The sequence below is a fragment of the Anthonomus grandis genome, chromosome 7 (genome assembly GCF_022605725.1).
Source record: "Anthonomus grandis grandis chromosome 7, icAntGran1.3, whole genome shotgun sequence".
Lineage (NCBI taxonomy): Eukaryota > Metazoa > Arthropoda > Insecta > Coleoptera > Curculionidae > Anthonomus > Anthonomus grandis.
In genome coordinates, this window is record NC_065552.1 from 2,798,475 (window position 1) to 2,814,283 (window position 15,809).

At 34.7% G+C, this 15,809-nt stretch overlaps 1 protein-coding gene across 1 annotated transcript in view; it reads left to right on the top strand.

The window, feature by feature from the left end:
• The first annotated feature begins 3,347 nt into the window (after positions 1–3,347).
• LOC126738393 (kelch domain-containing protein 3-like) overlaps positions 3,348–15,809 on the top strand; it is a 41,832-nt gene continuing 29,370 nt past the window's right edge. Inside the window, exons 1-4 of the mRNA XM_050443705.1 lie at positions 3,348–3,770; positions 12,491–12,629; positions 12,883–13,169; positions 13,242–13,454. Coding sequence (XP_050299662.1) covers positions 3,683–3,770; positions 12,491–12,629; positions 12,883–13,169; positions 13,242–13,454 — 727 coding nt within the window. The 5' untranslated portion in view covers positions 3,348–3,682. The remainder of the gene's footprint in view (positions 3,771–12,490; positions 12,630–12,882; positions 13,170–13,241; positions 13,455–15,809) is intronic.

Genomic DNA, 15,809 nt, shown 5'->3' on the forward strand with positions numbered 1-15,809 from the left:
ATTTCTATTATGCTTTTGAATATTCAATCACTGCGCGATAAATCTGATGATTTGTATATACTTTTAGACAGTTTAAATTTTCCAAACATTGTCTTACTTACTGAGCACTGGTTGAGAAATGAGAAACCAATTTCCCTTCCTGGATACTCTGTAGCTTCCAAATTCTGTAGGGCTGGCCTTGGATATGGTGGCACTGTGGCTCTTGTGCATCAATGTTTTTGCGACGGCTTTGTTGGTTTTGGCGATTTTGATGATCTTAGTGTCGAAAAGGAGTTTGAATTCTCAATTGTTTATTCTGGTAAAGCCAATTATTATATTGTGTGTATGTATCGTTCCCCAAATAGTAGTATAAGTACTTTTTTAGATATGCTTGAACAATTCCTTTTAAAATTTTCTCCTAAAAATACTATAATTCTTGCTGGCGATCTTTATATAGATTTTGAAGATGGGGAGAATAGGGCTACATTGGATTTAATTAGTTTGCTTTCCTCTTTTAATATTTCTATGCATGTTAACAGCCCTACGCGTGTAACAGGTACCACATCAACAACCATTGACTATGTTGCCTCCAATATACAGGAGAATGTAATTTGTAATGTATTTGATCCAGCTTTGTCTGATCATAATGCCATCCTGGCTCAGGTGCCATTCAGAAAAAGATACAAATCCAGAGGTTTGGGTGGAATTTACAGCACAAGGAACTTCCGGTCTTTTGATGCAGGATGTCGGTCTTTTAATTGGGACTCAATATTTTGTGAGCAGGATGCTCTTGCTTCATTTCACGCATCTCTTTCAAAGTTAGTTGATAGATACTTTCCCGTTCACCCATTAAAAAATCGATTTAGGGACCGGAAAAGATGGTTAACTCCTGCTATTCGCATTTCGTGGTATTTTAAAAAAGTTCTACCCGATAAATAATTTTGTATTGTCGCTATCCTCGAGATATCGAAAAGTTTACCGGAAAGTTGTGTGTGAGGCGAAAAGCCTCTATTATTCCAAACGTTTGAAATATTCCTCCAATGAGCAACGCGAAGCGTGGTCAATTGTTAATGAGGTTGTGTCCAGAAGTAATGGCTCTCAAGAAGTGCAGATTGATTCTGACATATTGAATAAGTACTTTTGTTCGGTTGCTGATATCCTCACAAAGGGTCTCTCTTCCACTTATGACCCTCTCAAATTTTTACCTACCACTAGTGGAAACTCATTTTACCTCAGCCCCACTACTCCCAGGGAGATTTTTTGCACTATAGGATCGATGAAAAAGAAAAGGGCATCTAGTGACGATGGTATTTCAGTGAATTTATTGGAAAAACTTCCTTTGAGTGCTATTCAGGCTCTTTCTGATGCTATTAATATTTCATTTCAGTCGGGCACATTTCCTCTTTGCCTAAAATTAGCAAAAATGTTGTCTCTTTATAAGGGTGGTGATCGTTCTAGTCCTTCCAACTATAGGCCGATTTCAATTTTGTCTACTTTATCTAAGTTGATTGAAAGACTTATGAAGGATCGTTTTTTAAGGTTTCTTCTGGGGGAAGGGATTCTTCGAGATGAACAATTTGGTTTTCTATCGGGGAAAAGCACCTCTGACGCTATGTTTGATTTCTTGTCCAAACTTCTCCAGAGTGTTAATGGAAGAGAGGCGACTGCGGCGGTGTTCTGTGACTTGTCCAAAGCTTTTGATTGTGTGAGTCATAGGATACTGCTTCAGAAGCTTTCTGCTTATGGAGTTAGGGGTGTTGCACTGAAGTGGTTTGAGTGCTATTTGTCTGGTCGCGAGCAGTCTGTGTACCTTAATGGTGACTTTTCTGGTAGGGAGTCTGTGGATTGTGGTGTTCCACAGGGGTCAGTTCTTGGTCCCCTTCTATTTCTTGTATACATTAATGATCTTATTACTCTTAGCATATATGGACATTTTACATTGTTTGCTGACGACACAACGGTTTTATGGTCGAATAAAGATCCCAAGCAGCTTGTCAGATATGTTGCAGCCGATCTCCTTAAATTAAAGCAATGGTGTAATTCCAATCAGCTTTGCTTAAATATGTCAAAGTCCCATATTATTGGTTTCAATTTTCAAGCTGAGAGTCTTGATTTTGGTGAGAACGCATTGGACATGGTAGACAATTCTGCATTTCTTGGTTTAGTCATTGATAAAGATTTAAAGTTTTCTGACCATATAATAAAGTTAAATAAAAAACTTGCTTCTGGCTGCTTCTCTGTTAGGGCAACCGTTCATGAACTGGGGAGAGATGTTGCTCGTGATGTGTACTTTGCTTTGTTCGAGTCGCATTTAAGGTATGCTCTTCCATTTTGGGGTGCATGTTCAAATTATCTGTTTCAGTCTGTTTTTGTGCTGCAAAAGAGGGCTGTCAGAAGTTTATTTAAGGCCCATTCTAGAATGCATTGTGGTAATCTTTTCAAAGAGAGCCGCATTTTGACCCTACCATCATTATTTATTTTGGAAACTGCATGTTTAATATTCAAAAATAAGAACAGTTTTCCAATCCAACATCACAGTTATCCTACCAGACAGATTAATAATATTCCCCTTCCTATTCCTCATTTTACATCTATCAAAGATTCATTTATATATCGCGGTTTAATGATTTATAATCACATTAGCGTGGAATTAAGAAGTGTTCAGTCTTTGCGCCAGTTTCGTTGTAAACTGAAGTCATATTTGCTTCTAAAAGCCTTTTATTCGATTGAAGACTTTTTTAAGGCTGAGGATGTTGTGTAGTAGATGCTAAGCTTTACCTTTGTCTACATGCATATATTTTGTTTTATAAGGATTTTGTTTGTAACATTTTTCTCTTGCATTTTTTTTTTGGCATTTTATATGTTGTATAAATTTTTTATATTTGTTTTGTAAAGTCTGATTTGATTGTATTTATTTTCTGAAGCTTTGTCAATAAAATTCGTGTACATGTACCAAATTTTCGACAATAAAGTACTTGGAAAAAAAAAATCTTATATATTTATTCAAAGCTTATAATTATTTCTTGCACATGTATATATGCTAGTAACTACTCCCTACATAATGTAATCATTATGCACCTTAGGCTCCTGTGTGTGCCAATCTTAAGTTTTTCTATTTTTACTATTATAATAATTTTAGAAATCATGCACACTTTTATCACAGTTTTTTCAATTTCAAATGGTTTCTTTATCCTTTAAAAGCATCCGTAACAAACCCACTTACTTGAAAAACTGTCGACAGCAGCAGCGCTTTTTCAACGGAAAATCCTAAATACTAAAAACCCTACGGTGCATTGGGCGACGTTGCCAATTTGACAGCATCGCCCCCCCATTCAAACAAAACAACAAACAATCGCCTAAGTGGGATGGGGAACGGAGGGAGTATTACGGAACGTCAATTTCATCCGTCTCCATCATAATAATCACAACATTGGCAATCGTTTCTTTTGGAAAATAAGATGTGTAAAGCTTAATACGGCGCGTGATCGTATGTGCGTCGCGTATTTCACTGTCTAAAATGCAAAAAAATACCCCGGACGTCGTTATTTTTCGTAAATAATTCGAGTGCAAGGGGACCGGGTTCACCCTCTATTTTCGCCCCCCCTAAAACGCAAATGGTCAGGGGCTCCCTATCGGATTTTTTGTTCTTGTGAATGGTTTTTTTTTGTGGTGGTGCTTATTCCGGGTTTATTGAGGTGCCGAAATGAGGTGGATCGCCCACATCGAGGGCTGCCCCAAGAGGGTCAATCATGCCGCCGTGGCTGTCAATCACAAAATTTATTCTTTCGGCGGTAAGTTCGTCATTTGTTGTTTATCACTGAAATTCATGGGTGTTTTAGCTGAATTAACTGGGAAGCATTATGTTTAAACAATAGTGTGATCTGTCTTATGACAGTATTGACTCAAGGACTTTTGTTTTAGCTCAGTTTTACAGAAAGTTCTAGCTCTAGTTTTTTATGAAAAATAGTTTTATAATACCAGTCTATTAATTTGAATAAATCATGGCAATATCTTTGTGTAAGGAATCTCAAACAAATTACTGTCATTTAATTATATTAAGGCATGAAAATCTTCGTCCAGGCATTTTGTAACAACATTTATCATAATGCAATCTGGACATGCTAGTTTTTCCGTCCATCTCGAGTTACACACGGAATGTGGAGTTACACACAGAATTCAAAAAAATTAAAAAGTTATAAACAATAAAATTTAAGTTTTAAAAAATCAACATTTTCAAAAGGAATGGGACAGAACAGGGAAAGGTGGCAGTGGCGTAACTACCGGTGCTCCACTGTGTTCCATCGAACACGAGGCCCCTTGCTCCTCTTACTACTGCTGACTGATATCGGAAAAATTTTTAAAGAACTTTCGGCTATTTAAATTTAAATTTTTTCCTAACATTTAATTATTTATTACCTGAAAAATCTGTCCTGTAAAGTTGCAGGGGGCCCCCAAATACTTTATAATTTTAATGTTTGCAAGATTATCAAAATTTTCGTTTCAACCGTAAACTATAAAAATATTATATGGGGCCCCTACCAAATTTATGGTTACTGAAAATCATGTTCACATTTTTCTACATTTTTATTTGATAATGATCTACTGGGGAAGATATTTAAAGCAAAGAAAATCGGACACTTTGTATGTAAATCTAGCCTACTTCAGGCATTAAAAAATTAAGATATCTTCGTGTCTTGGCCAAATAATGCAAATACAGGTCAAGAGCCCCGACATTCAGCTCCTTGAACTTTATTAAGGTTTTTTCACGGGGAACAATGACAAGAAAAGCATCGAGATTTCATAAAAAGTAAGATTTTATGTAATGGAAAGTTGAAAAATGTATATTTTTCTGGAAAGGTAAAATAATTCAAGTTTTTCCAATGAAATTTTTTCAAACAATTCATAAAAAATTGATTTAATCAGTCAAATCCGCACTTTTTATTTACTGATTATTATTCTATCCAGCGTACCTACTGTAAAATTTAATTGGTTAAGACAATCATCTTCGGCATTTTTGATTAATACAACAAAACCTACGTAATTTTGATTATAAAAATATTTTTATTTAATAAATTATTTTGAGATTGAAAAATGATTGTTTTTTCACTTATGATATGCAAGGACCGAAAAAACAGGGGGGCGGAGGGGGCTCCCGTTAGTGTAGGAGGCCCCGTACGATTTTTCGAACACAGCAAATTTCACCGTTGTTACGCCACTGAAAGATGGAATGAAAAAACGATGGAAATTTAGTAACAATTTTCTTGGTAAGGGTCCTAACAAAGTTTATATTAAATCCTTGGAAACAGATGATGGGAAAATAACTAACATTGTTGAAGCAGCAAATAAATTGAATGCCCATTTTGCACATGTCAGTGTGGGTATTGTAAAAGAGTTGGAAAATAATGTTAAATATTTAGGAAAAAACATTTCATTTCCTGAGATTAGCTGTAATAATACTGCTTTTGTAAAATTAACAACTGAATTCGAAGGAAATGAAACCATACTAACACTAAAGAAAAATTCAGCAGCCGGACATGATGGCATATTGGTATATGACATATTGGTTAATCTGAAAGAGAGTATTACTACTCTGGTAAGGTTAACAGATAGTACTCTGACTACTGGGACCTTTCCAAAAGAACTAAAAATAACTAGAATTTCTCCAATCTTTAAGTCTTTGATGAATAACTACAGACCAATTTCGGTAATAAGTGTTTTCTTTGTAAAATTATTGAGAAAATAATTAAAAAAAAAGATGACATCTTTTATTAATAAATATTTACCACTTGATGATTACCAATACAAGTTTGTTGAGAACAGTAATACTCTTAGCACAACAGTTGGTTTTTTAGATTACATATCGGGAGCCTTGAATAAAAAGAAATTAGTTGTGGTCATATTTGTCAACTTGCAAAAAGCATTTGATGATGTGAGTACCGATATACTTTTAAATAAGCTCAAAAAAATGGGATTCAGGGCAGTATACTTTTTGATTCAGTTAAAACATATTTTTTAAATAGAAAACAATATGTAAAATGAAATGATACATGTAGTAGTTCAGTGTTAGTTAATTCTTATGGCATCCCACAAGGTTCCGTACTCGGACCATTGTTTTATTCCTTGTATGTGTTAAACTTGAAGCTTGCTAATCTCATTGCGCGTTATTTCACTTTTGCCGACGATACTGTGTTAGTTTATACAGGTACTGGCAAGGATGTTCTAGAGAATAACATCAATGCCGATCTCAAAATATATATGGACTGGTTGCATTTTAATAAATTAAAAATTATTTATTTATTTATTTACGGAATCCATTTACAAAAGTGTTACATAGCATACCCATACAAACATATATATTCAGATACAAAACTTTCTATAAATTAATGAAAGGTGTAGATGAGTTAATTAATTAAAGCCCCTATGAAATAATATTCTTTAACTGCCCCTTAAAAGATGTAATCCTAGAGTCAAAAAAGCTTATCTGTCCTGACAGACCATTAGCACTTCGAGCCATTCGTGTAATTGGCTCATTAATACCATAATTATTGGTATGGTGGAATGGGACTGAAAATATTTCTGATTGTCTATTCAATCTGGAAGGCACCCTAAGTTTAAAAAGAGACAATAACTCGGGACAATCTATAGTAGCATTTAAAACCTTATGCATAAAACCTAAGTCGAGTAATATTCTTCGTGACTCTAATGTGGGTTATCCCTGACCCACTGATAGTAATACTCCTGTCTCCTGTAACCACATCTAAAGCAGCAGCCACCCTTAAAAATTTATTTTGAGTTTTTTCGATCTGCTCAATGTAGCAGTTATATGATGGGGACCAGACAATTAAGCCATACTCCAAGATGGGCCTAACAAGAGAGCAATAAAGTAATCTAAAAGTAAACAAAGACAAATCAGTTGTAGACCGTTGGATAAAACCCAGCATTTTCTTTGCCCTACCAGTCACCTAATTGATGTGACTTTTAAAAGACAACCTGGAGTCAATAAATATTCCTAAGTCAGAAACCTCTGTTTTGACGCCAATTGCTACATTATTTATTTTATAAAGAAAAGCAATAGGGTTTCTTTGCTTAGAAAAAGTAATCTTATGGCACTTATTGATATTAAGGGACATTCTATTTAAGTGGCACCAATCAAAGAACAAATTAAGGTCTTTTTGCAGGAGCACAGCATTGAAAAGGAATGTGATAGGCCTAAATAGCTTCCCATCATCAGCAAACATTAGCACACCACAATTTTCAAGTTTCCAAACTAAATCAATCAAACAGAGGAAAAACAAAACAGGGCCTGAGTGAGAGCTCTGTGGCACCCCAGATGGCACCAAAATTTCAGAGGAACATGTACCTCCAAGATTAACAATATGCGTTCTATACCTCTGATAAATCCCGAGATCCACTGACGAAGAGTCCCCACAATACCTAAAGCCCTAAGCTTCTGCAAGAGCACCCCATGGTTAACCCTATGAAAAGCCTTGGAAAAATCTGTATATATTGAGTCAACCTGAAGTCCCTTCTCCAAGCAGCGGTAGAGGTAGTTGACATACAGCACCAAAATTAGCATCAGTAGATCTGCCTTTTATAAATCCAAATTGCTCAGGATATTATAAAGATTTAAAACTCCAGGCAATCCTATGACTGACCAGGCAGTCAAGCAGCTTCGGCAACTCAGATTGGTTACACATAGCCCGATAATTGGAAATTTCATTTCTACTACCAGAAAACAAGATTATCTGTTCAAATAATAAAACTAAAACTGCTTGGACTATTTTCAATCAATGCTCAAATAAGTCATCTAAACCTGTCCCCCTAAATTCTAGCAATAATGAAATTATTGAAAATTTGGATGAGATAGCCAACATATTTTTGAAGAAATTTAATGCTTCATCTCTTACTCCTTCATTTTCTGGTCAATTGCCTAAAGGAAGTCACATCCCCACTATTTTCCTCTTTCCCACAGATTCAAAGGAAGTTCAGCATATTCTATCGGCCTTGCCAAATAAATACTCTGCTGGTCTTGATGAAATACCAGGAAACACACTCAAAAAAGCTAGTCACCATATAAATGCCTGTCTGCACATGGGAATCTTTCCATCTAAACTAAAAAAGGCAAAAGTTCTTCCAATTTTTAAATATAAGGGTGATGAGCAGGATGTAGAAAACTATCGACCAATATCTCTCCTTTCTTCAATATCAAAAATCTTTGAGTGAGTCATTTATATCCGTATTATGAACTTTTTAAAAAGGCAAACTATTCTTTCAGATAGCCAGTCTGATCTTAGGCCCAATCATTCAACCCAGTTGGCAGTTTTCAAGCTTATATTCTTTGTGATTGAAAATGTTGACAAAAAAGAAAAAGTTGCCGGATTCTTTTTCGATTTCGATCGAAAGCATTCGACACAATCAACCATGGTCTACTGCTGTCAATCCTTGAAAATTATGGACTAAGGGGAAACTGTGCCAGACTTATAGCCTCTTATTTAGATCAGAGGGAACAAACAGTTTGCCTTGGCTCTGGTAATGGTACATATGTTTACTCAGCGTCATCCTTGGTGGTACAGGGAGTGCCTCAGGGTTCAATTCTAGGCCCAGTACTATTCATATTATATGTAAATGGTCTCAGTGAGTGTTTTCCAGGGTGTTTTATCAACCAATATGCTGATGACACTTCCATAATCTTGTCAGAATATCTGATTGAAGGATTATCTGTCAGAGCTTCTCAGGTGGTAGAGAGGATGCAGGAGTGGTGTGACAATCATGCTCTGAAGCTAAATGCTGATAAAACCGGGCTACTGACATTCTCCAAAACTTTACCTCAAAATTCCCTCCTAGTAAAGTTTGAAAAAAGTCTCTTCGAGAGGTAGCTTCCTTAAAATTCCTTGGTATACAAATTAACTCCTGTCTCACATAGGTCCCACACATAGACACTCTTGGCAAAAAACTAAATAGTTTCTGCGCCTTAATAAGGCTTCTACGAGAAGAGCTTTCCCTAAATTGTCTGAAGCAACTTTACTATGCATCGGTCCAATCTCTAATCACTTATAGTGTGATGTTTTGGGGATCTTCAATTGACGCCGTGTCAGTCTTTATAGCACAAAAACGCATCATAAGATGCATGCTCAGACTCACACCACAAACGTCTTGTAGGACTTATTTTACTAAGCTTGGTCTATTCACTGTTCCAGCTCTGTACATTCTTATGTTAGCTATTTTTGTAAAGAAACACCTGCATCTTTTTCAAACTAATGAAGATCATTATGCTGAGGGTATGTCTATGGTGACAAGGAGGAGAGCTGAACTGAGTGTCCCAACTCATCACTCTGCCTTTTTTCAAAGATCTCCTGCCTTTGCTGCTATTAAAACATATAATAGATTACCTCTCGCCCTAAGGCAAGAGAAAAATATCATGAAGTTTAGGAAAGACACTGCAAGGTCTGTTGGGCAAGTGTATCTATAGTTTTGATTTACAATTTTGAAGTTTAAAAAATGAAGTTTAGGAAAGACACTGCAAGGTCTGTTGGGCAAGTGTATCTATAGTTTTGATTTACAATTTTAAATGTGTATTATGATTAATATTAAGGGTTTGTTTACTAATTTATTTATCTTTATAATGTATCATACTTGAGATATAAGTGGTAAGGTAATGCACCTAATATTATATCCAACATTATCTTTTTGTTCTTACTATTTTTATTAGCAGTATGTACTGTATAGATGTTATCAAATTGAATTTTGTTTGTTTTGTGACGTTGCTATTGTCTATTTTAATTAGATCTTGAAAGCAATAAAGAAAATTATTATTATTATTATTAAATAATTAAAAGAGGAGCGGGCCCAAGTTAGATCCTTGTGCAACTCCCGAGCACACATCATAAATATACAAGAGACTTAAAGCCTCCATATTCCACAAATTGTTTATGATCTCGGAAATAAGATATATTAAAGCAACTAAATCCTTAAAAAAACCAAAAAATGTTAGCTTATGAAGAAGTACAAAGTGGTCAATGGGGGCAAAAGCTTTGTAGAAATCAAGGTACTTGACCTCTATTATCCAAATGCTGACACTATCGCTAATCATTTAGGCAAGCCAGGTTTACTGCACAGAAGCAATTTTTAACGAAACCAAATTGATTAGGTGCTATGTCGAATTTGACATGGGAGTATATTCTATTATAAAGAACTATTTCAAAAAGTTTGGAGAAATTACATAAGATTAATATATTTTTTTTATATCTCTGTAATTTTGAATGTTGTTCTTCGGTCCCTTTTTGAACAAAATTTAGTTGTTTACCAAGCCTTATCTCTTCATTTTTAAGTTATTCAACATACAGCACATTAATAGGCCGCACGCGCAATAGGCCCATAATAACTACAGTATGCATCATAATAATTATGCAGTGCACATATTAACAGGCTAAAAGCAGTTCAACAAAGATTCTACTTATATATTAGTTTTAGGATGGATGGTGTACTTGTATCTTGAGAGGGGATTTAATTAGCATGTACAAGGTTTAATGCACTGTCTCATCATGAATCAGTTTTTTTTTTAAATATGTTGCAATCAAATTGATGCTCTTAGGTCTTTTGGAACTTAGTTGTTTGGGGAACCATTTGGCCAAAAACAATCCATTTATAGAGCATGCAACTGGTTTAATGATGTTCAGTGATGGTTTGATGTTGTTCTGTTTTGCAAAAATTATGTTACTGAAGTTATCATATTATTTATCAAATATCTTATTCATATTTAGTGGGCATTATGATTTATCAGACAAAACTAGGTTAGAATCTACAAAAATGTTTCATATTATATGAACTTTGTGTAAAACCCTATTTGAGTACCTCAAATAGTCTTTGAGTGATCTTCAAAAACTTTATTAATGAAAAATAACCTTTGAAACCAAAATTGCTGTTGCTTCTCAAGTGTTCTTCTTAAATGTGTTTGAGTGCCTTAAATAATTTTTTAAGTTGCTATATCTGATTATATGTGGTAGGAACTTACTAACTCAGCCACTGACCTTTCTGTCTTAATTTTTAACATTAACCTTCTCCAGTAAATGGAAAATTAGTAAAATAATTCCAATTTTTCAAGGTGATTTAAAACAGAAGGTGGTAAAGACCAATTTCAATTCTTAATTTTATTTCTAACATGCTCGAACTACACTAAATAAAGGCTCCCAAGTTGAAATGTTGAATTTATTGACTTCGAAAAAGCTTTTGACAAAATTAAACATGCACACTGTGATAATTAAGGCTCTTATTATGTTGTTGATATTTACTTGACAGAGAAGCAAAGTATTGTGGATATTGACGGGTTTAGGTGAAAGTGAGTTTTCAGTAATTTTTATTGTGGCAATAAATGGCATGTGCGCAAGTCACGTATATATTCTACTGTCCTTTTGTTTGCTGATGACTTCAAAGTGTTCTTTGAAAATGATGGATACAGGATAATCTTATTATAGTGGTTAAGTTGTGTGAAGAAAAAAATATTTTCCTCAATACACAGAAATGCGGCGCCATGAGTTCTACATTGAATAAAAATGTTAATTGACATGTATAAAAGATTGAGACTTCTCTATGTGTTACATCTAGCCAGAAAGCCCTCTAACCTGATTCTAATATTTGATGCTGGTTTAACATTTGCTGCACATAGTTGATACCAAAGTAAAAGGTTTTAGAATCTTTTAAGAATTGTATTTATTTAATATTATTGCTTGAAAGTCTTGTTTTGCCACAACTAGAAGATGGCTTTATTATATTGTCTCTACACTGTGATACTTGGGCTAACTGTATTGAACAAGAAGTTTTTTAAATAATTTGGTTACTACCCAGAAAAAGTCTTTGATAATTTGACTCTGTGTCATATGTTTGAGTGTTTATTTATGAAAAACAACAGGATGACAACATGTATCATTTTTCTTATTAAATTTATTAGAAATGCGGGGATTGACCCAGGATTTTAGCTCAAATTAACATTTCATTTAATGCCAATACTAGGTCAATAAACATTTTAAGTGCAGACATAGATATATAAAATGTGTTCCTTATTTGATAAATATGAATCTGATATGGATATTTACCAAATTTCTCTGAATCAATTCAAAATTAATTATCTTACAACTGTAATTTAATGTAATCATTAATCTAGCGGGTCACAAGAATGATTCATATATGAAATGATTCCCTAGAAAACGTGTGTTTGAGTAAAATCTCCATTAACATGTCTCGAAACTGACCCTTTAGAAATGAGTTGACAAATTACCCTGAACCCAACATTGTTCGAGTCGACCAATTAGTAACCTTAGGCTAACATTTCTTACCTAAAGTGCAGGAGAAAATTTGGACACACTTAAGATTTATTGGCCTCTTTCAAGGGAGTTTTTTTAAATGTCTAAAACATCAGCTTTACTTTTTACCAACAGACATTGAGATTGTGTTTTTTTTTTTAATAAATAAGAATTAAACAATTAACTTTACAAATTAAAGTGGAATTTTGTTGCAGGTTACTCCACAGGAGAAGATTGCCGAGGATACACTTCAATGGATGTACATGTTTTAAACACTCACACCAACCGATGGGTGAAACACCCCGTCAGCGATCTGCCCTATTTTGAAAACGATGATATTTTGCCATATAGAAGGTAAATAAATAATTTAAAGGCTTATAGGCATTATCATAAAGATATTGGTTAGATCTAGGTTTAGAAGGTTATAAAGCTGGGTTTAATTATTAGTCTTTCTCATTTTGTTGTCATCCTCATCCTGGGACACACTGTATAATATGAGGCATTTAATTGTGTTGTTATTCTCTAAGCCGCCTATATACACTGAGTGCCTTGAACACATTTTTTATGTTCTCTATAATAACTGACCCGCACCAAATTCCACTTTCAGGTACGGCCACACTGCGGTAGTATACAAAGACAACATCTACATATGGGGCGGCAGGAACGACCGCGCCTCCTGCTCGGTACTGTTCAAATTCGACACGTTCTGGCACTGTTGGACGGCGCCCCCCACCACCGGGCCCGTGCCCCTCGCCCGGGACGGACACACCGCCTGCATCTGGAAAAATTACATGTTCATATTCGGGGGCTACGAGGAGGAAACGGACGTGTTCGCCAAACAAGTCTGCTATCTGGATTTGGACCGGTTACATTGGAATATCGCCGTATGTGGAGGTAAAAGTCCAGCAGTGAACCCTACTCCCTCACATTTGAATACAATAATTTAAATTTGAATATTTTCCTAAGGTTTCGAACCGACCCTTCGGGACTTCCACACTACCGTCTGTATAAATGATCGAATCTACCTCTTTGGAGGCAGAGGTGCCATGTTATCCCAAATAAACACCCCGTTGGAGACTTATTGCAACAAGGTCTGGTATTTGGATATGAAAACGTTCAATTGGCATTGCTGCAAGGCCACCGGTGAAATTCCAGTGGGACGAAGGAGTAATTCGGCCTGTAAGTATTATTATTCATTTTTCACATTATGCAAAGAAAAGTCCCTGCTTACTGGTAATCATCTCATTACTGGATGAAGTTAAGAATTTTTGGGCGAGTCAATGCTCTCTATTTTTGTTGCTAAACAGCTGAAACCTCTTCAGGATAAAATAGACTGACAGTCATTATCTTCGCTTCTTTGGCGATCTGGATAATCTCAGATCCATGGTTGTAATTATCTGCATGTGACAAGGATATGTTTTACAAGAGATTCTGATCGTTATAGGCCCTAGTAACGGTAATAGGAAGCTTTTTACTCAATAGCTCAGAGTATTTCTGATAAATTTTTAAACCTTTTCCCAGGCATTTAAGTGTCTGTAATAATCCTGTAATGGCCCTTAGGCCTCTTACCGAAAATCTGAAGTAATTATTAAGTCTCTTCCAGGCATTTGAGTCTAACTTATGTGCCTTGAATAATTCTTTAAATTCTTAAGATTCAAAGAAAACTAAACGATTGACTTGGATAATATATATCAGAAGACTGCCACTAAAGCTATCTTTAAAATATGCCATCCATTAGCCTTTCCAAATAATTTTGTAATCAAAATTCTCTGGAAAGGCCATTTGAAGTTCTCCAACCTACTTCATTCAAACTAGGACTTTGTAGTTAAATCTGTAGCTTTCTTCCTTGAAAGTTTATAATGATTCAAGGAAAACTGAATATGGTTTGAGGTCTCAATTTATTTTTGTTAACAATAGGCTTAAAAAAATAATAATAATCAAATCAAAAAATGCTTTCTTGTTTCTAACAGAAAAGTGTCCTGTCCTAATAAATATAACAGAACTTACAAATAATGGTGCTAAATCAGTTATAATTTTTTTTTAATAATTGATATACAAGAAAATACAAAAAATAATATAAAAAACTTGATAGATTTTTATTGACATAAACTCAAGCTCTTGTACGTGTGTGTGACGTGCTAATTTTAACCATTTGTTTTCTTTTGTGTCTTTTTTTGTTTCTTTGTTCATTTGAGTATCCCCCTGATCATGGACATTGCTGTGTCTGATACATGTTGGGAACTTTAGGCTCTATGTACAACAAAAACGTGGAGGGACACTGTGTGTTTTTCAATTTACCTCAACCTACACTCCACTGCAAGTATGGACTAGTTCTTCACTATGATTGAAGTTAGTTAGGCCTTTTTAGTGCTCACTTGGAGTGCCTGGAATAATCATTTAAATACTCTTAAGTCTCTTCCTAAAAATTGAAAGTAACTGGTGTGGATTAAGGCTTTTTAATTATAGACGTTCTGAAGTAATTCCAGAATTTTATTTCAGGCATTTGAGTCATTTTGTGTGCCTCGCTCAATTCTTTAAGTCTCTTGCAGAAAATTTAGTAAGAGTTTATAATGATTCAAAGGCAATTGAATGAACGACTTGGATACTGTACACCATAAACCTACCACTGAAGGTATCTTTAAAATATGCCATCCATTAGCCTTTCCAGATAATTCGGTAATTAAAATTCTCTGGAAAGGTCCTTTGGAGTTGTCCAATTTACTCCAATAAAGTCAAGATTTTGTATTTAAATCTAAGGCTTTTTTCCTCGCAAGTTTATAATGATTCAAGGAAAACTGAATGTGCTTTGAGGTCAACAACTGATATCTATCTCAATTCATGTTTGTCACCAATAAAATTTAAAAAAACATAAATAAATAAAAGATTTTTATTGACATAAAGTCAAGCCTTGGTATGTGTAATTTGTGCTAATTTTAAACATTTGTAAGTGCTCTCTTCTTTTTGTTCGACTTCGTTAGACACCTATGTTAAAGTGTTTCCAAATTCGTACGAGAATTTGAGAAAAAAACAATAATTTTCGAAAATATTGTCTTTTTTTTCTATTTATTCGACACGAAGTTCATAACTCAAAAAACTGTCAACGAAAATCTTTTCTGTGTCTTTTTTTGTCTTTGTTCATCACCAATTTCCTTTTAGTATCTCCCTGATGATGAACACTGCTGTGTCCGAAACATGTTGCGAATTTTAAGCTCTGTACAATAAACAAGTGGAGATATACTGTGTGGTTTTCAAATTACCTGCCTTGCTAAAGTAATTCCGGAATATCATTCCAGGTATTTGAGTCACTTTGTGTGCCTAGAATAATCCTTTTGAGTTCCTTAAGGCTCCTTAATCTTAAATATTCTATTTCAGTTAATTTATTCTATTTCAGTTATTCCAGGCACTTGAGTCAAGTGCCTGGAATGACCTTTTACGTACTCTGTATTGCCTACTTCTTAGTTTTCTGCCTGAAATTTCTGTAATTTCAAATGATTTAAGTGAGTGAAAGAAAAAATTTACGTACGTTTTAAGTGT